General features: G+C 50.2%; 1 protein-coding gene across 4 annotated transcripts in view; it reads right to left on the bottom strand.

Annotated features, from left to right (window-relative positions):
- Kcnk5 (potassium two pore domain channel subfamily K member 5) overlaps positions 1-18140 on the bottom strand; it is a 42659-nt gene extending 24519 nt beyond the window's left edge. For 2 of the 4 annotated variants that reach the window (XM_071613436.1, XM_071613435.1), the window contains exon 1: positions 17540-17631. Coding sequence is in view for 1 of the 4 variants with exons in the window: in XM_027943608.3 (XP_027799409.1) it covers positions 17540-17725 (186 nt within the window). In the remaining 3 variants the exon portion in view is untranslated. Of the gene's footprint in view, positions 1-11119; positions 11189-17539 lie in introns of those variants that run through there. The other 2 variants (XM_027943608.3, XM_071613437.1) reach the window with 2 other exon arrangements.
- Between the last annotated feature and the right edge of the window lie 3262 nt (positions 18141-21402).

Raw genomic sequence — 21402 nt, 5'->3', positions numbered from 1 at the left:
AGCGGTTCCTCCAGTTTCCAAGATGCCATGCCTCAAAGTGTCCATAGCACTGCCGAGGAGCAAGTCACCACTCTGTAGCTAACCTGAGAGACCACGACACACTGTTCAGTGACTGCTCAAGCGGTTTGAGTTTACAGTATACTTTTTTTTTTTGTACAAGGGTTTGGTACAAAACCAAACCAGGGGGCACTCAAACACTGGGTCATATACATCCCCAGCCTTTTTATTTTCTATTTAGATTGGGGTCTTGCTAAGTTGCTTAGAGCCTTGCTAAGTTGCTGATATTGGCCTCGAACTTCCTTCCAGAGCTGCTGGGATTATAAGTGTGCACTACTGCACCGGCCTCTGAGTATATTCTGTTAAAACCATGTTTTTGTGTGCTTTGTGTACTTCATACATTAAAAATAAACAGTGTATAAGTGGACACAGTATATGCATTCATTTTATCCGTGACAGAAGTTGAGTTTTTTGTTATAAAAGCAAAACAACCACATTACAGAAAATGTGAGAGGCACAGAAATTCATCAATAACCTGTCTCCCCAACTTGGTCCTGCCTGGCTTCTGTTTTTAAATTGAGTTTCCATGACTCAATGCTAACAGAGAACCGCACATTTTAACTTGCACTTTATTTCTGCTTTCCTTAACCTCCACCCACACCTTGTTTTTATAATTTGAAGTCTGGCTCCTACCTCAGACCCTCTTTGAGAATCATTGAAGGAAAACTGCCCCCTCCCACACCGTGCCTGGGACAGCTGGTGCACCAAGGCCCTGCCTGCCTGTTTAAGGGTCTCCTATACCCCAGCCAGAGCCCAGTGATTCGATCAATGGATGCTGATTAAATCATGTGCCCAGCGCCCTGGGGAAGAGGCGTGCAGGATGGGAAACTGCCTTCAGGAGGCTCAGCATACAGGAAAATGTAACACAGGTACGCAGCAGTGGGGTGCAGTGGGGTGCACCTGTAATCCTAGTTCCTCAGAAGACTGAGGCAGGAGCTACTCAACAGCCTAAGCAGCAACGAGACCCTGTTGTTGGGGCTGGGGATACAGCTCAGTGGTAGAGCACCCCGAGGTTCAATCCCAACAACAGGGAAAAAAAAGACACATATATGGTGACCCCAACACAGAACAAAGGAGAATGGCTCAATCACGTACAGCTTGGAGGCACATTCTCAAGAGAGATGGTGTCAAAACTAACCAAAGTCCCCAGTGGGTTTGATGAGCACTGGAACCTTCTAGAACCGTACCCAAAAGTACCCTCCATGACCCTGAAGTAGCCCTGTCTCAGCCCCAGGAGCCACACTCCAAAGGAGGTGCTGATGTACTTTCACCAGGCAACCTATGGACCTGTCCACACAGAGAACGCCATGTCCCTGCCAGGAGGGCCTGCAAGATGAAGGGTGAGGGGTGCGGTCAGCCCCAGAGCGCACCCTAGGTTGGGGAGAGCTGGGCCAGGCAGGGCCCCGCGGGGAGGCCTGGGGGTGGCTTCCTGGATTGGAGGAGTAAAGGAGGGCTGCATCTGTGCTGCCTGAGTTTGGGGGCACTGGGAGAGAGGGCAGAGGAGAAACCAGCTTCATGGCTCCGGACATTCATTAATAATTACCCTCTAGGTTTGGGATCCAATGGGCCACAAGTCAAGGGCCTTGTGGGGAGGGCTGGACGTGCAGATAAGGCAAGTCCCCAGTGGAATGGGCTCCCATGGTAAGGGCCACCCAGACAGCGGTGGGGGCCAAGGAAGGAACCTGCAGACGCAGGGTCAGGAGAACCTCCCCTAAAACAGTCTCAGCCTACAGCGACCTCCTGCCCAGGAGCCCCCAGGGTCCCTCCCGTATGCCCCATCCCTAGTGAATCCTTAATATGCAAAGCATGGTGACAGCCCCCACCACACACACGTTAAGGCCCCACCAACCTCAAAAGTGTCAAGTGTCTCCCTTAATTCCTACCACCCTTAAGTGAGCACTGGACACACAGCTGGCCCTCAGGTTGGGTTTTTTGTTTTCTGTTAAACACACCCAACAAAAAAGATGGAATGCTTCGCAAATTTGTCTCATTGGTAGTGACCACGTGAGTCCTCTCTGTATTGCCCCAAAGTCAAGTATATGTGCTGCCAAAGTGAGCAGGGCACTTGGTGTTTAGTGGCCTTCGTAAGCAAGTCCTTGGCTCAAAGAGAGGTGCAGTGACCTTGCCTAGCCACACAGCAAGCCTGCCCAGTAACTGACTGTGTTCTAGGCCCCCAAACGTGGGTGAGCTCAACTCATGGGGCCGCTGATCCAAGTGGACACTGATCCAGGGCTGGGCTAGAGTGGCGGGGGAAAGGCGGGTGCTGAAAAGTCATGAATCAGGACACCCTCCCTCTTCCTGCCACCCTTGAGGGGGGAGAGGGTGCTGACAAGACACCAGCCTGTCCCATTCAGCCCACTCAGCACTCATCCCCCAGGGAGGGGCCTCCACCGGGTGCTGCAGGGGACAGGGTTGCCGAGAAGAGAAGGGCACTCTTCCAAAGCCAACACGGGCAGGATGCATTCCATTCCCAGGCCGAGGGTGAGGGTGAGGGTTTTATTGGAACAGCAGCGATGAGCAGGTATGGGACTGACATCTTTCTCCTCCGGAGTCTGTAAACAGGTGCCCACCTCCATTTTGCACCAGGGGACACAGGTGGATCAAGAACCCTTCGTGAGGCACAAAGAGAACCCTTACCAAAATAAACACTCATGAAGGGCCCTCCGGAGCCCTCAGCATGCTACAAACTAGCCTACCTGTCCCAGGCCACGCAGAAATCTGGACAGCAGAGATCCCCAGGGGAAAGGGAAAACTAAAGCAATTCCCTCCCAAGATGCAGACCAGACTCTTGCCAGGGTGGAAACATGTCCAAAGGGTGGGTTTAGCTGACAACGAGCTGGCAGAGCATGGGGAGACCCAGCAACCACAGCTTAGTGAGAGACAGCTACGCCTCCCTCCAGCTCTGTAACTCTTAGGGTTTTCAGTCTCAGGATCCTCTGATCCACAGACTTATCAAGGGGCAGGAGGTAGACGCAGTGGGTAAAGGTGAGGGGGCCTGGAGGGGAGAACACAGTTGACCGCCCCAACTCTAAGCTGTGGCAGCCACTTACACAACCAAGGTTTTTCTGCTTTAAAACTTTTCACGCTTGCCAGGTGTGGTGGAGCAAACCTGTACTCCCGGTGACTTGGAAGGCTGAGGCAGGAGGATGGCAAGTTCAAAACCAGCCTCAGCAACTTAGTAAGGCCCCAAGCAACTTAGCAAGACCCTTTCTCAAAATATAATATAAAAAGGGCTGTGGATGTGGCTCAGCGGTTAAGCACCCGTGCACGCACGCGGACACACACGCGGACACACACCCACCAACCAGCATTCAATCCCCAGTACCACCACCAACAACAACAACAACTTTTCATGCTCAAAATGGCAAGTAGTCCATAATGGTCCACATAGCCAGGAAACAGCACTTTGGTGTCAGAAATCCCAAGACTGAACAGCGCAGTACTCCGCCAAAGATCCAGAAAGCAAGCCCACGGTGCACTTCATGCTGGGAACAGTGGGTCTCCAGGGGAGGAGCTTGTGGCCTAGCTGGATCCTTAAGATAAGGTGGCACATGCCTGTAATCCCTGCAGCTTGGGAGGCTGAGGAAGGAGGAGCACAAGTTCGAGGCCAACCTTGGCAACTTACAGGAGACTCTGTTTCAAGACAAATTTAAACAAAGAGGGCTGGGGATATAACTCAAAGGTAGAATGTTCCTGGGTCCAACTCCCAGTTACACACACACACACACACACACACACACAGTCCTTAAGTCTGGCCATAATGTAGACATTATAGCGCCTAAATGAGAGGCAACTTGGCAGGGTGTGGGCTCTGGACCCAAGGCCTGGGTTCAAGCCACTCACTAGCTGTGTGACCTTGACTGTTATTTAACCTTCCTGCCTCCATTGCCTTATCTCTTACAGTTCATTTCTGCTGTGTGGCCACAGTGCCTGTCTCCTTGCCAACCCCAACCCCAACATCATCTGTCACTGGCACACATAAACCTCAAGTTCTTGGTAAGAGCTGAAACTGGCCCTCATGGTGTGGGGATGTAGAACACCTCTCCCCCTGAGGGAGATGGCCTCCAACATCTCCCATCTGCCCTGAGCCAACAGCATCAGGGTAGGAAAGAGGTGAGCTCACAGACAGCAGGGTCCAAATCACTTGGGAGGCCCCTGCAAGGTCTTTGGCTCTGAGTCTAAGGGAGGAGACGTCTAAAGGTTTTCCATTTTGAGGGTTATGATCTGACCATCAGGGTCCCTGACTACTGAGCACAACGAGAAGACCCAACAGCTGGTGTGACAATCACCTCTGACTGACTGACCTCCTCTTTGGGGCCACTGTTCTATAACTGCCCCACCAGCTCTAATTGCTCCTTTATTACTCTTCCCCCCGCCCCTGGTGGGCAGGGTAGCCTTGGACAGTTGCATAACCTCCCCCAAGATCTGGGCCTTGGCTCCAGGAGGCCGGAGGCTAGTCAAATAACCACTAAGCTCCCTCCAGCCTCGCATTTTTATGATCTGCTCCCCGGGAGAGGTGCCCTGAGCACAAGCCACCCCTGCAACCTCCGAGAGGGGATGAAGACACCAGCCAAAAGTTCCTGGGGTGCAGACTCACGGGGAGCAGAGTCCAGTGGGGAGAAACTCCCTGGGAGCAGAGGCCTCAGTCAGATCTCTTCTGCCTGAGGCTCCAGTCGGCCCAGAAAAACATCCTTTTTTCTGAGCCTCTGGCTCACCAGTTTCATCTTCTGCCTCTTCTCCCAGAAATCACCAGCCATGGGGAGCCGCTCAGGATCACGAGGTGGGGTGTGTCTTCATATCAGGTCAGGATATGAAGCAGGCCAAAGGGGTAATGTGAGCAGAAATTGCTGTGACCCCAAAATGCCATCAAGGCAATTTTAAAAGGGATTAGAAATAGGATGGGAAACAGTTTAGCAGAAACTGGCCCAGAGCCTGGACCCTCCCGCAGTGCTACAGGACTAACCTGCACCCTGCACCCAGTCCTGCCCGGCTTCGTCACTCCTAACAGAGCCTCGGTTTCCCATGTAAGAAACGGAATGGCATCCCCAGTCAGGCCCACAGAAGGAAGATCTTAAGGGTCTACAGAGACCCTTGGCAACACAGACACAAAACCTGCACGTCTGCAAGCTTCTTAGAAGGCTGTGGGTGTTGTCACCCAGTGCTGCAGGTAACACCCTGCACACATGTCCACTCCCTCCCTCCAGGATGGGCCAGGAGCTATCAGCTAGGGAGCTGCCCGCCTCCCCTGCAAACAGTGGGGGCCTTCCCCTGGCTCCTCCTGGACAGTTCTGAGATCAAACAAGGGAGGGGTGCAGGCATGCTGGGCCTCCCACGCTCCTGCATCTAACCTCTTGGTTCTGCAGTATGCAGTCCAGGGAAGGTCCCTAAAAGGCAGGAGGAACCAGGCCTCATTCTGCTTGCAGTGGTCCTCAAACAGGCACTGTGTGCCTAGTACACAGTAAGATATTTACTTACTAAGCACTTAGTAAATATCTGAGCGGGGACTGGCTGTTTACTAACTTAAGGTCCTTGAAAGCAGGGACCACAGCTCCCCTCCAGCACCAGCCCAGGACCTAGGACAGGAACCTGCTAACAACTCACACGCACTGCCAAGGCCTTCTTCAAGGATGGGAAAGGAATTTGGGGGAAATCTGCAAGACAAGGGATAGGGGTGGGGAAAAGAAAGGTTTCCAGAGATTATCGGAACCAGATGGGGTGGGAGCTTGGGGGGATGGGGTTGGTAGGGGAATGGGGGCAGGGGGGAGGGGGGAGTGGTCCTAGAGATAATCAGACCCAGAGAGGACCCCCTCCATCAGGGAAAGATGGCAATGAGCTGCAGGTGGCACTGTGCAGCTTTTTCTCAGGATCTTCACCTCTCACACAAAGGTGCAGCAACTAGCCCCCCTCTTCAAATTCTAAGCACACAGAAGTGATAAAGAGATGGAAATGCTAATGACCCCGATTTGATGATTACACACTGTACACATGGATTAAATTGCCATACTGGATCCCATAAATATATACGATGATTACATGTCAATTAAAAATAAAAAAGCTTATCCTTACCCAGCCCCACCAGATGTGCCTTGAAGGGGAGTAAATTTTCAGCACCTCCCTCTTTGAGCAATTCAGAGCTCGTAAAACTAAGGGCCAGAGTCTGGGCCTAGATCACCTGGATTAATCCACTGGGCCTTGATCTTCGAAGAGGCTCAGTCCCTTCCGACTTTGCATCCCCCTTGGCCTAGTACTATAGCACCCAGGTACAACAGACCAGGGAGTAACACTAAAACCACATCCTTACTGGGCAGCTCTGGGGAGCTGGGCCTGGTAACATAGGCCCAAGGACAGGGAGACATGGCCACTGCCATGCCAGGTTCTTAAGTCTCGCTAGGCATGCAAAGTCTTAAGTCCTGAGAGGTAAAATCCAGCCAAGGTCACAAGGCACAAACCAGTAGGTAGGTAGAACTGGGATCCAGGGTAGAACCAGCCTTTCTCTACACTATGGTTCAGAGGAGGGCTTCCCACCCCCAGCCACAGTACAGTCCACATAGAGCAATGGAGGGCTCTATGGTTTCACCCCTCTAGATGTGGCCAACAAGGCCCCTGGCAATCCACTGGGCCAGGCTCCGGGCTACACAATCAAGCAAGGCCGGTCCTGCCACCAACTGCCCTACAGAGCTTCTCTCCAAACTTGGGGCAAGCGGCCCCCCTCGTAGGAGGGGCCTGGTTAAGCAGCTGCAGACAGATTACAGGGGGGCATGGGAGGTGACACATTTAAGCAGTACACAGTCCTGCTTAAATGTTTCAGCAGGAAACCTAAATATTTAGATGGAAGAGAGGAAAAAGAATGTACATTTCAAAGCCAGTCAGTCCTGACTACCCAGGGCTCTCTGAGAAGGCTGGTGGTATCTGTCCCCAAGGAGAGCTCAACTCTGACCTCAGATCCTGCAGAACCACCATCCAGGGAGAGTACTGCTGAGGTCCTCTGGACCCAAGAATTCTCCAAAACGTTTAACCAAGGTTTGGGACTGCAGGGAGGAAGGATAAACCTTTCCCTATTTTCAGGCATTGACCATGATTTTGGGGGTGCAAGTTGTGGATTAATTTCAAGAAATGAAAAATGATGGGTGACTCTACAAGGGGAGAACTTGTGGGTTTTCTTATCCTCCCTTGCCCCTATCTCCAGATTAGGAGCTCAACAGTGGGATCTGCAGGGAGGTATTAGGGACAAGGCGCTCAGGGAAGTGGGGCAGAGGACAGCAGCTAATATTTAGGGAGCCCTGTTACATGCCCCAGGCGTTCTGTCTGACATGTCCACACATTCTGTGGGCACGAGGGAGAGGCCGTACTACTGTCCCTGTTCAGAGTTGAGACAATGTGCTCGAGGGCACCCTGCTCACTCCCTGAAAGCACAGCTCTGTGCAACTTAAATGACAGAGGACACCACACTGCCCTGCACCTTTGTTCTGCTTTATCCACTTTCACTGCCAGGTAATGAACAGCAGAATGGTTCTGAGTGTCAAAAGTGAGATCCAATCCAATCCTTGTTTTCCTAACTGTAAGGTTTTGGGCAAGTTCTTCAACCTCTGTGGACTATTCTTTTTTTTTTTTTTTTTTTAAATATATTTTTTTAGTTGTAGGTGGACACAATATCTTTATTTTTATGTGGTGCTGAGGATCGAACCCAGTGCCTCTTGCATGCTAGGCGGGCGCTCTACCTGTGAGCCACAACCCCAGCCCTCTGTGGTCTATTCTATAAGATCACAGAACCTGCTGCAGAGGCTGGCTGTGTGGCAATTCAACGTGACGAAGCACATCAACAGCTACATGGTCAGCGCCACGAAGTGCGTGATAACTGTTGGCTCCTATCACCCTCCTCTCTGCCCAAGACTGTCAACCCCAGCCCCTGGCTCTACCTCCACACATGGACTCGACCAAAGGCTGAGCCAGCAGGCAGGATTCAGTGTCAGTGCTCTGACCTAGGTAGGTCACCTGGCCTGCATTTTCCTGTATGGTGGAAACCGCAAGGACTCCTAGCCTGCAGGCCTGGTTCCAGGAGACACAAGTAACATGCCACCCAATGCTTGGTGCAGCAGGCACCCACGGAATGCTCACAGAACCACCAGCCACACTCATTAAGTCCAAGAGTAAAAATCCATCTCTGTGTGCACATTACCCATGGCAAGCTCCTAACAGCTCATAGGAAACAGTCTCCAGATTAGGGGCTCCCTGAGGGCAGAGGCTGGGTTCTGTTAGGAGCCAGGTCCCCTAAGAGGCCATGGGTTTCTTCTCCAGGCTTCAGGAAACAGGAACTGAACCCTCCACAGCCCAACAACCTTTGCTGGTGTCCCCGGCCCCCACCATCTGCAACCCATCACTCATCACTTCAAACTGGATTTCCCCTCGTTTCACCACCAAGGCCCAATTTCCTCTCCCTGGCTGGACTGAGCTGAGGGGGAAGACCCTCCAGTCTTTGGGGCTTCATCACACAAAAATGACAGTCAGCAGGGAGGGCCCCCTCTGTGCTTCCACCTCCACTTCGTTCAGGTCTCTGGGTTTGGGGGACAGGGTATCTCCTCACCAAAAGCCTAGAGGCCTCAGGAAGCACAGCAGAGCTGGGCACACCACCTACGCATTGACAGTAAGGGCCAATACAGGAAGGCCACACTGGAGGGAGTCTTAGGACAGATGAGGGCCTAGGGGGACCTCCAGGGGTTCATGGTAGGGAGAGAGGTAACAACCGAAAGCTGGGGTGAGAGGGGTGGGTCCTCTGAGGCTCTATGGGCTTTCTGGGAAAACCCACAGTCCACCACAGCAGAAGGAGAAAGGAAGGAGGAGAGTCCTTATCACAACACACACGGGTGAAGGATCAGCCCACACAAGTGCCATTAATTTAGGGTTGAATATTCCACTTTTTTTTTTTTTAAGTTGCAAATGACTGCGAAGTTAGAGGGAACTTTCTGAAATGTTATCCATTCCCCTACTTGAAAAATGCTAAAATCTGAAGGAGTTCAAATTCCTTGGCTAAACCCAGAAGGGCTTCGTCATCTGACCCTTACCTCCCTGGCACGGGGCTGCAGCCCAGCAGGACCATGATGCAATATTACACCTCCCAGGGGGCTATGGGAAAGGAGCCACCGCCCCCACTTCTTTTTCTAGTTCTTTAAAAACACTCAGTTGATAGATACCCCAAAAGTGAGACTGCTGCATAATTTGGTAGTTGTATTTCCAGCTGAAGAGCCACCATACTGTTTTCCACAGGGGTTATTCCATTTTACACGTGAAAAGACAAATACTGTGTGACTCAACGTACATGAGATAGCTGAAGCAGCCAAATTCACAGAAACAGAAAGTAGAATGGTGGTTACCAGCAGATGGGTGGAGAAGGAAAAAGAAAATTACTGTTTAATGGGTATCGTTTTAGTTATGCAAAATGAAAAGATCTTAGAGGTCTGCTTCACAACAATGTGAACAGAATTTAACACTACTGAACCAGACAATTAGTACTGATTAAGTCAGGAGAATTTTTGTTTTATACTATAAAAAAATTCAGTCAGAAGCTGGGGATATAGCTCAGTTGGTAGAGTGCTTGCCTTGCATGCACAAGCCCCTGAGTTCAATCCCCAGCAACACCAAAAAAAATTCAGTCGGGCCGGGTGGCACATTCCTGTAATCCCAGCAGCAGCTCAGGAGGCTAAGGCAGGAGGATCGTGAGTTCAAAGCCAGCCTCAGCAACTTAGCAAGGTCCTAAGCAACTCAGCCAGATCCTGTCTCTAAATAGAATATAAAAAAGGGCTGGGGATGTGGTTCAGTGGTAAAGTGCCCCTGGGTTCAATCCCTGATATAATAATAATAATTATAATTATTATTATTATTATTCAAGGCTGAGAGTGTAGCTCAGTGATATGGTATAGCATTTATCTAGCATACCCAAAGTCCTGGGTTTGATTCCCAGCACCAAGAAGATCTAGGAAGGTCTTCCTGATTCTTTGCAATACCACCTTGAAATCTGCCTCGGCTGTGCATGGCCCTCCCCACCACAGAGCAGAGTAGAGCATCTCAGAGCAGCAGTCCTAGATAGGTTGAGCAGCTCTACTCCAAAAATCTAGAATTCTCCAAAATCCAAGACTTTTTGAATACCAACGTGACATCACAACTGGAAAATTTCACACCTGACCTCACAGGTTGGATCACAGTCATGCAGGTACATTAAAAATAGTGTATAAAATTATACTTAATCTATGTATAAGTTATAAAAGAAACAAATGAATTTCATGTTTAGACTTGGGTCCTATCCCCAGGATATCTCATTATGTATGTGCAAATAGTCCAAAATCTGAAAAATCCTAAACAAGTATGATCCTAAGCATTTTGGATATAGAAAACTCAAAACTGTAGCTGGGTAGTAGTGCACGCCTGTAATCCCAGAGACTCAGCAACCTAGTGAGGCCCTCAGCAACTTAATAAGACCCTGTCTCAAAATTTTAAAAAATTCTTTGAAGAGGGTGGGTGGCACTGGAGATTGAACCCAAGGGTGCTTAACCACTGAGCTATATCCCCAGCCCTTTTTATTTTGAGTCAGAGTGTCATGTGATCCTCCTGCTTCATCCTCAAGTCACTGGGATTACAGGTGAACCTAGCATCAAATAAAAAAAATTTTAAAGGGCTGGGAATGTAGCTCAGTGGTAAAGTGCCACTGGGTTCAATCCCTAGCACCAAAACAAAAAACAACAACAACAAAAAAAACTCAACCTGTGGTGGCAACTAACTCTTTAGGAGTACAGCGTTAAGCAAGCTATGGCGTATGCGTCCTCAGAGGTTACCCCATAACCACCAGAGCCTGGGCTCCGCGGAAGCACCTGGAGAAAGATCCCTCCTGGGGGCACATGTCTCAACCCCATCAAGCCCTCCTTGGGGGCGACAGGCTATTGTCCTCTGCTTTATTCCAGGAATCCAGGGGAACTCAGTGAAATCTCCTGAGATTTATCTCTGTCTCCTCCACTCCCAAGGGAACCCTGAAAGGAGGCAGATCTACGCCCTGGGCTTCCCTAGGGTCACCTACCTCATTCTCTCCATCACCTCTGGCCCACTGGCTCTTGTGGAACCTCTCAGAGACAGCATCCCAACCCCGGTACAAAGACAGTCTTGAGGGCTCCTCCCCAGAGCTGGGGACTTCCCTGCCCCCGCCCCCCCAACACAATCACACACAGTTTAGAGGCTGAGCCCAACATGACAGCAAACAACTAAGTTCAAGATAAAAGCCTTTGGCCAGAGGTCAGGGCCAGACAAGCCAGGCATCCAAACCCAGAGGATTGTTTCTTTTAAACACCAGACTATAAATAGGGCAAAACCCCAGGAAAATACTCAGAAGCAGCCATCGTCACCTCCCTGACGAGCCCCTCCTTTAAGGCTCCCCAGCTCCACAGGAACCTTTCAACACTTGCAGATTTCTGCCCTCAATAATTCTCAATCACCGTGCCCATGACTGTCATCATCTGAAGGGCTCTAGCAAAACTTCAAAAACGATTTAATAAAAAAATCACTTTGGTAAAACTCTCACCAGGCAGTTAACAAAGGCGGACGTATCAATTTGCAAGTTTTCGTTTTGTTTTGCTTTTTGTTGTAGCAGCCCTCAATTTTTGAGTGAAACAGAAATGAGCAAGCAAGCCATGAGCCAGGGACCTTGTTCTTCCATTTCCTCCCAAACACCCAACCCACCCACCTTCACTTGTGCAGGCCTAGACGGTAAGAACTGAAGCGGGAACCAGTGATGGAGAGGCCTCCCCAATCCTCCAGAATCAAAAGCTCTATTGTGGTCACTGAACTTACAAAGGCAGTTAAGTGGACCAGTGAGTTTTTACAATTTCCACCAAGGCTGGAAACAAAGGGGGTGTTCACAGTTAACCCTCAGCTGTCCAGACAAAATTCAGCGGGCCCCAGTGAAGCATGTCAGTCAGGACACTCCATGGGTCAGGTATTCACAACAGGATGTCAGAACCTCAAAACTGGAATTCGCCTTACTACTGTAGACCCGAGTAGGTAAACAGCACTAAGGGTACAGAAAATGAGAGCAGGCTTACACAGGAAACCTTGAAACGTGATAATGCACTTGGGCACTTAGAAGGGAAAGGGGTCAGTGGGATCCAAGAGGTTTCCAGGAACAGGCAGCTCTGTGAGCAGTTGAGGACAACTCAGAGTTCAGCCTGGGGAACCACAGCAGAGGACAGAACCAGGGTGACCCTACCTTAGCCCCAGGAGACATGGGAATATTAGGGAGCACCCCAGAAGCCCCATCTCCCTCCCTAAACTAGAAGAATAGGCCACTGCCCATCCTGTCTGGACTCTCTTCCCCCTACTTCTTTTCCCAGTGAATTTCAAATTCTAAGACCCTACCCTGGCTAAAGGTCATCTCCTGAGACCCTCCCTTAGCCCCTCAGACTGGACTGGATCACCTCATTAAGAGGCCCTCCTGGTTGAGTGGAGTGGCACACATCTGTAATCCCAGTGGCTAAGAAGGCTGAGGCAGGAGGATCCCAAGTTCAAAGCCAGCCTCAGTAATCGGCCAGGCCCTAAAGCAACTTAGCAAGACCTGTCTCGAAATAAAATATAAGAAGGGCTGGGGATGTGGCTCGGTAGTTAAGCACCCCTAGGTTCAATCCTTGATACCAAAAAAGAAAAAAAAATTGCTTGTTTGCATGACTTTGGAGTCTGGCAAGAAAGCATAAGAGGCTATTTAAAAAGGAAGACTCTTTTGATATGTTGGGGGGAAAAGGAAGAGAAAAAAGAAACCCTCCTGAACACCTGTGTGGTGGCCCATATCCACAGTCTTGTTCTGGATGGGTTTTTTATCCTTTTTTTTTTTTTTTTTGGGGGGGGGGGGTTTGCAGGGGATTGCACTCAGGGGCACTCAACCACTGAGCCACATCCCCAGACCTATTTTGTATTTTATTTAGAGACAGGGCCTCACTGAGTTGCTTAGCACCTTGCTTTTGCTGAGGCTGGCTTTTTAACTTGGGATCCTCAAGCCTCAGCCTCCCAAGCTGCTGGGATTGCAGGTGTGTGCCACCACGCCTGGCTTTATTTATCCTTCTTCCCAGCAGCTCAGTCTCGCCCAGTGCCTGGCACACAATGGCTACATCATAAATGCTCATTGATTAATTCCCACGTCCTGTGAAACATGATACCCTTAGATGTGAAACCTGCTACACTATAAGATTCTGGACAAGTTGCATCATCTTTTCCTTTTATTTTCCTTATTCATGGGGTGGTCCTTGAGAGTAAATTAAGAGTGTCTATGAAGTACTTTTTAAAGAGCCGGGTGCATGGTGAGCTCTCAGATCCTTCCTGTTTATGATCACTGTAAACCAGAGGCTGATGGCTGAGGGCTGCCTGCCACTCCTTCCTTTCAACTCAACTCTCTTTTTTTTTTTTTTTTTAAAGTGGGTAGAAGAGGGGACTCCAAAAGGAGAAGTCCAGATGGGTGAAATAATGCCTTACTTTAGTAGTGAAGGTGACATCCAGTCAGCCAGGCAACGACACCAGAGAAGACCGTGTGTGCCACAGCCTGTTCTAGAGGAAACAGAAAATAGAATTTCCCAGCAGATCAGAGTCCAGCTGAACCAATTTACCAAGCTCACTTACAGAGCAGCAATTCAACAGCATCCCTTTGTAGGCCCAAGAGGGAAGACGAAGGTAGACCAGGGCGCAGGCTTCTGCAGCCAAGGACCTGGTTATCCCCAGGCCATGCCTCTTGTTGTGTCACTGTGCCACTTTAACTTCTTTGGGCGTTGGTTTCCTTATCATAATACATAAGGTCACTGTAAAGAGTACCTGAAATAATGCAGGTGAAGTACCTGGCAAGGAGCCTTGCTCTGTGAGTGCTCAATAAATGCTAGCGGCAGAGTTGCTTGCTCTCTATACATATATATCCTGCCTAAGATTTCTCCCTCATTGGAGCCTCACCAAACCTTGTTCTGCACATGAGGAAAGAAGGCAAAGGTAAGTTAACCGGCTTGATGGGAAACTGGCCAAGCCAGATAGCAAAACCAGCCTGTGCCCTCTCGTAAAAATCAGGATAATCCACCCACAATGACCAGCACCAGGGAGATGTGCTGTCTATGCTAACTTCCCCAGTGGGGCCTCTGCCATGTGGAAAAAGAGGGGAAATTTTGACAAGAGGCTGGGAAAGCAGGCCACCCAAAATCTGGTGGAGCAACTGCTGGAGTAAGGGTTCAAGATGGTTCTGAAGGCGGCAGGAAGGAGCAAACACAAGGTCCCAGGCAGCAATGGTGCTGGGCACTTGGGCCTGGGCCTCAAAGTTCAACCACAAAAGGAGCCGGGGGAGGAAGCACCTGACAGCTCTGGAGGATTTCTAAAGGTGCTTTACCCGCCTCTTTCTCATGCAATTGAAAGCACACACACAATCTGCAGCATAAGAAAAACAAACCCCAACCCAGACTGCATACTCCAACAAGCCTGCTACCTCCTGCTCCTACCCCAGGAATTCCTTACCAGGGAGTCTTTTATGATTACAAGGCAAATTCAGAACCAGTAAAAGCACAGAACCTTAGGTGGAAAAGGCCCAAGCAACCAGATGGGAAAGAAGATTTCTAAGTTTTCATTTTTGCTTAGACCAAATTTCCTGAGGCTTGAGGCATTGCCCCAAGTCACAGATGAGAAACTGGAACAAGTTAGACTCTGCAGAATAAAACTGATCCTGGCAGATGCTTCCCACTGGTCCGTTTTCATTTCTTGGATTTTCCTGTGAAGGGAGGGGACTCACCCAGTTGGGATTGATCAGTTTGTTTGGCTGAAACTGGGGACAGATCAAGAACTTATCCACAGGGCTGGGGATGTGGCTCAGTGGTAGAGCACTTATCCAGCATGCACAAGGCCCAGAGTCAATCCACAGCACCGCAAGAAAAAAACAAATAAATAAACTTATCTGCAGCATACATAGTGGCACATGTCTGAATCCAACGACTTGAGAGGCTGAGGAAGGAGGATCATAGCTTGAAGCCAGCTTCAACAACTTAGAGAAATCCTAAGCAACTTAGGAGACTCTACTCAAAATAAAAAATAAAAAAGGGCTGGGGATGTAGCTCATGGTAAGAGTACCCCTGGGTTCAATCCCCAAGTACCAAAAGAGAAAAGAAAAAGAACTCATCTATAATCATCTCCAAATCAGACTGTCCTGATGCCCAAACCCTCTTTCTAAAAGCACTACCCACTTTTGTGGGGACAACCGTTAAAGGAGTTAACAGGACCTCAAAAGAAGAGGCCTTCTGTTTGTTCAAACACCTTAAGGAAGCCATCCAGCCTCCAAAGCTACCACCACCAGCTGCACCCGGCTGCCTAGCCCCTGGACCCCCCTTCCCTTCTCCTTGTGTTTTGAAGTTTATTTTCCCACATCTAGCCTTGAATTCTTTCCTTCCTTCCCCTGCAGGGGCAGAGGAGCAGAGTAGGGGAAACACTTCGAGGGCAGCTCAAGGCTTTATCTTCCCTGCCTGCCTGCCTCCCCCTCTAAACAAAGTCCTGGAGCAAACCAAACAAAAACTCTCCTTCTCCAGTGGAATTATTTCCTCAAGGGAAATCATAAAGCGACCCCCTTCCCACAACACACAGAGATACAGCAGACACTCATTAGAAGGAGCCCATCATGTCCCAGAACGCAGGCTAAGATGAACAAAATCAACCAGTACCTTCCCCTCTTCTTTTTTTTTTTTTTTAAATATTTATTTTTTAGTTATCGGCGGACACAACATCTTTGTTTTGTATGTGGTGCTGAGGATCGAACCCGGGCCGCACGCATGCCAGGTGAGCGCGCTACCACTTGAACCACATCCCCAGCCCCTTCCCCTCTTCTTTTTCATTCCATTTTATATTTTTGCATTGGGGATTTAACCTAGGAGCTTTATCACTGAGTTACAAGCCCAGCACTTATAATTTTCTTTCTTTTCCTTTTTTTTTTTGGTACTGGGGATTGAACACAGTGTGCTTAACCACTGAGCCACATCCCCAACCATTTTTATATTTTATTTTGAGACAGAGTCTCACTAAATTGCTTAGGGCCTGGCTAAGTTGCTGAGGCTGGCTTTGAACTTGTGATCCTCCTGCTTCAGTCTGCCAGTAGCTGGTACTAAAGGCATCACCCTGACCAACCAGTACCTTCTGAAATTCATCCCCAACATCACTTCCTCCTACCTCCACCCCAGAAATTGCTCAAGGGCAGGAAACTTTCCACTGAAATGCAACATTGCCCTGCTAGCCCAAACCTTCCCTTCTGAGGACATTTTTCTAGCAGCCCAGTTGCCAGAGGGAACCTCTGCTCATTGATGCAAATGTCCATCAAATCTGGGGATAAGAAGAGGATACTGCTAGCAAGATGTCATGTTTTCTGAAGACTTTCAACATGCCAACAGTTTAGTGCAGGAAAGAGGTATGTGGATGGGTTCATTTCCGTTTCACATACTAAGGAAGCAGGCTGGAAATGAGGGACACTGGGCATGCTTCAGGTATTGGGGAGCTGCTGTACATTAAAAGTTCCTCATGAGAGTTCCTTTCTGGCATCCTTCATCTCAGGAGAAACGCAACACCTTGGATTATCTACCACCCTGGTCCTTGTCCTACTGAGGCGAGGCCATTATTGCAGGTCAAATATAGTAGATGGTTGCCGCTGAGCCCTCAATAAACAGTTCTCAAATTGGCCCAAGGTCCCAGTTAGGATGCTCAGCCCCAGTTTACCCAAGTGAGGTCAAAGCCATCCACTGGGCGTGTGCACCAGAAGATAAGACGTCCCCAATGCCAAGCCGGAGGAAACTGCCCTCACTCCTTCCTCCGGGAAAAGGGACTCTCCGAGTTTGGTTGTTTGGGCAACCTGCTCCTTTCACAGAGTTTAACTCCAAGCCCTTAAGGGCTGTCTCCCGGTGATAAGCTTTCCCGGAAGCCCGAAGGCGTCCCCGGCATTCCAGCCACCTGCCCTTCTCCAGCGGGCTCCACCCGCCAGGGTCCCCTGCAGAGCCTTTGCAGGACTCGCGCCGGGGACCTTCCCGCAACTCCGCGGAGTTCCCGTTCTGTGCAAAGCCGGGCGGGCGCGGCTCTGGCCCTGAAGCCGGGAAGGTGGAGACGCGAAGGGTGGCGCTAGGCTCGGCTCCCAGACTCCGGGAGCGTCTCCAAGGAAAGATAAACGCCTTTATCCGCCCCACAGCCTCCCTCCAAAAAGGGAGGCACCCGTACACCCACACCGAGACACCGGGCCCAGTTCACCCAGCAGGCAACCCCGAGTTCTTTCGGAGCAAACTAGGTTTCCACGAATCTCCGTGTCCCCGGGGGGAGCGACAGGTAGTCGCGTCCTGAACCACGAAGAGGCAGACAGCCTCACCTGTCACCCCAGGACCTCCCACGGACCCGTGGGGGTCTTCCCTTCAGCACCCCTAGGGCCCCGTCGACCTCAGGTGTGTTGGGGGCGCAGGGGGCGGCTTACCTGCAGGATCTTGTCCAAGCCTTCCTGGCCCAGGCACGGGAACTCCTTGAGCAGATGCAGCTTCTGTGTAGTGTAGTTCTTCTTGGCCTCTTTCCAGTGCGGCTCCTCGAGCACTTCGAAGATCGCCGCCCCGATGGCCAGGTAGAAGATGATGGCCGAAGTGAGCAGTGGGCCCCGGTCCACCATGGCTCCCTAGCGGCCGCCTCGACGCGAAACTTTCCCCCAGCCCCAGCGGCTCTGGGTCAGCCGGCCCTGCAGCCTCTGGAAACAGCTGTTTGAATTTGGAGCTCCGCATGCGCAGTACCCCGTCCCCCCAAGCGCCGCTCCCGGGACAAAGTTGCTCGGCCAAGTTGGCCCTCTGAGCGCGGGGAACTGATGCGGCCCCGCTCACGTGGGCCGGGTGGGCCAACACCAATGGGATCCAAGGCGCCCTGAACCTCCGGGCGTGAGGAGCAGAGGGAACTCAGGAGCCGACTCCTCCGGGGAGACACGTGTGCGGCTCCGACGCGCGCCACTGCAGTGTGAGCCGCGCCCGCCTCCGCTCGCCTCTTTAACCCGCCCGCGCGGGAGTCTGGCAGGGGAGGGCCCCAGAGCCGAGTCCGTCCAGAGGAGGCCCCGCCCCCTCCCAGGCCCCGCCCCTCCCGCTCCGCGCAGACTCCGCCCCTCTCGCCCCGCGCAGGCCCCGCGGCTGGCGAGGGTGTAACCGCGAGGTGCGCGCTGAAGTAACTACCGCGCTCCCTGAGCTCCCGGGGCGGCTGCCAGGGAAGGCTGTGCCCAGACCTCCGTGCCCTGCAGTGCCCGAGGGGTTGCGGTCTGTGGGACTCGCCTTGGTTATTAGTGGTGGTGTGTTAACTAAACTGATTGTGCACCTTACAACTGAGGTCAGGAATTTATGGCTATTGTTATTTTTCTTGTAATTGAGTTTTTGTTTACTGATATTTCTTCCAAGGAAATTTTATTGTCGGTCTCTTCTAATCTCTCACTCACTTTGCTATAAAAAAAAAAAAAAACTGGGGAAAGGGAGCTAGAAAGGGGCTGAAGAAGCTGTAAGGAATCTGAGGATCTCCGGGAACTACTCCAAACACAAGTGAATGAGAGAGGATCCTGGGGTGTCACCCGGTTCTCACTAGCCTGGCTGAGATCCTCCACATTTGGAAGGTGCTGTCAGGAGACCACCACACTCATAATGGAAAACTTGACCTCTTTAATACTCCCAACCTATTTAAATCTGCAAGGTGTGCCCCCTCCCCCCCCAAAAAAAAAAAGATCAGCTGGAGAGGTGTGGGGTCTGATTTATTCAATGAGGTTTCCGCAACAACTCTTACATAGTAGACACTCAATAAACATGTACAATGAAGGAGTGAATGGATTTGCCAAAAACGCACACACAGGTTATTTCTCACTCACCTTGCTACATTTTTCTTCCAATAAACCCCAGTACTACTTCTTTCCCATGCATCATAGTCTGGGCCTGTCATTAAACCCACTTTCTAGGGAGGAACTGAAAATGGGGAAAGTTAGTTTGTTCAGTCTCTCCACTGAACAAGTTGGAGGGGCACACTCATTACATTGTTGTGTAACCACAGGCTGGCTCAGACTCTCTTGAGCCTCTGTAGAGGCAGGGATCCCAGAGATTGGAGTCCCAACAGGTCAGAAGGCCAAGGCAGGAGGATGGCAAGTTTGAGACCAGCCTGGACAACTTAGCAAGACCCTGTCTCAAAAAATAAAAAGGACTGTGGATGAAGCTTAGTGGTAGAGTGCTCCTGGGTTCAATACCCAATGCTAGTGGGGGGAAAAGTTTCTATCTTTTATGGATCCATGGGCATGCCTTGAGGCAGAGGAGGCCGGAGCAGGAACAGGGAAGACCAGGTTTCAGGATTCTGTGTGGCTGAACCTGTTATATCTGTCCCCTTAGACCGTTCCCTAGTCAAGGCTCACCCTGGACAAAGACTTGGGGTGCTCTCTCTGGAGAAGATCCACTCTGCAGCACCAGGTTCCCTCAGCCACCCTGAAAGATTCTCCTTCTCTACCCATCAGCCTCCTACGCACCCAGCACTCTAGCTGTGGTCTGAACCCCAACTCCTCAGTTTCACTCTTCAGTCATTAAATGGGTATGGAGATTGGAGACCAGGCCTCTGTCAAGGATCCTCCCTCTCTGGATGGAGCTCACCCGCTGTGTGAATCCAGCAGCCAGCATGGGGTGGGCTCCGTTGGAGGGACCACAAGCTGGGAAATTCTCTACTCCCCGCCCCCCACCTCAGGGCTATGTTCCCTTCTTAAGAAAATAAAGGTCCTCTTCCTATTTCCCTCCCAGGGCCTCACAAAAACACTGTAGAATCCTTTGGGATGAATTGATTTCTAGTCAAAACTTTTGTGATTTCTGGTTTCTCTCCCCTTCTACTGGGAGCCTCCATTTCCACGTCCTTTCTCTTTCTTGCTCTTTCCACATCCTGTTCTCTCTCTATATATATCTTCTCCTACTTCTGCTAAATCCTTCAACTTCCCCTGTTTCCCCAAACTCCTCTTCCTAGATCTCTGGGCTTGCCTCTCTGCCTCGACTTTGTCTCTTTCCTAGCTGAAAGTGCTTGTCCTTTTCTTGTCCACTACAACACATAGGGCACAAGCGACACCCATTCTCCTGCATGGCAGTCAGTACTGAAACCAATAGTTGTTTAAGCCACATGAGCTTCAAGAATGGGAAAGGGACCAGGTGTGGTGCCACGCACCTATAATCCCAGGATTTGGGAGGCTGAGGCAGGCGGATTGTAAATCCAAGGCCAGCCTCTGCAATTTAGCAAGGCTCTGAGCAATTTAGCAAGAAGACCCTATCTCAAAATAAAAAATAGAAAGGGCTGGGGATGTGGCTCAGCAATTAAGCTCCCTAGATTTAATTCCCGTTAAAAAGTGGGTGGGGGATGGAGTTTGGTATATGAAGGTGGGAGATATATTTCCTTCATGACTAACAGACAAATCTATTCCAATAGCTTATGTGTATTTCTTCTTATTATACTTATTCATCACGACGGAAAATCATTTCACAAGTTGTCACTCATCAGTTTTGAGAATGAAGTCGCTTTTGGTTTTTGGGTGGTATTGGGGATTGAACCCAGGGCAAGTAGGGTAGCACTCCAGTCTTTGTACCACCTTGACACCAACGGATAATTAGATTTACGTGGGTCCTACCTGGAGAAACTGGCAGAGGGGAACAGTTGTTTTGCCTAAGGTCATGCACAAGCCCTGGCCAAAGGGTCCACGCCCAGTTTTGTTTCTTCCTTATTTCAATTGGGTGAAGAGACTATCCTCTTAGTAAAATAAACACTTGCTAATCCTCTCATAATGCTAAATACTTACTGTTCCACACGTGCTCCTGTACTCAAGAGGGGTTACACAGGGATAAACCCATTGGCATGATCCTACTGTAGTTTTAAAATATCTGAAATTTTAAAACGGATTTTTTTTTTTTTTTTTTAGTTGCTTAGGGCCTCACTAAGTTGCTCAGGTGGGCTTTGAACTTGCAATCCTCCTGCCTCAACCAAGAGCCGCTGGGATTATAAGCGTGTGCTACAGCACCGAGCCAACACGTTATAACTGAGCACCACAATCCTGTACACTGTAGAGTCTCAGTAGTTTATCCTCATGGTCCCATGGCTGCCTGGAAGCTATGGTCAATGCCTATCACTAGCTTGGGGAAGAATCCACATTCAAAATCTGAAGCGAACACAATGGCACATGCCTATAATCCCAGTTACTCCAGAGGTTCAGGCAGGAGGGTCTCAAATTTGAGGCCAGCCTTGGCAACTTAGTGAGACCTTATCTCAAAACAAAAATTAAAAGGGCCAGGGGTGTAGTTCAGTGATAGAATA

The sequence above is a fragment of the Marmota flaviventris genome, chromosome 6 (genome assembly GCF_047511675.1).
Source record: "Marmota flaviventris isolate mMarFla1 chromosome 6, mMarFla1.hap1, whole genome shotgun sequence".
Taxonomy (NCBI): domain Eukaryota; kingdom Metazoa; phylum Chordata; class Mammalia; order Rodentia; family Sciuridae; genus Marmota; species Marmota flaviventris.
This window is presented reverse-complemented; position numbering and strand designations above follow the sequence as displayed.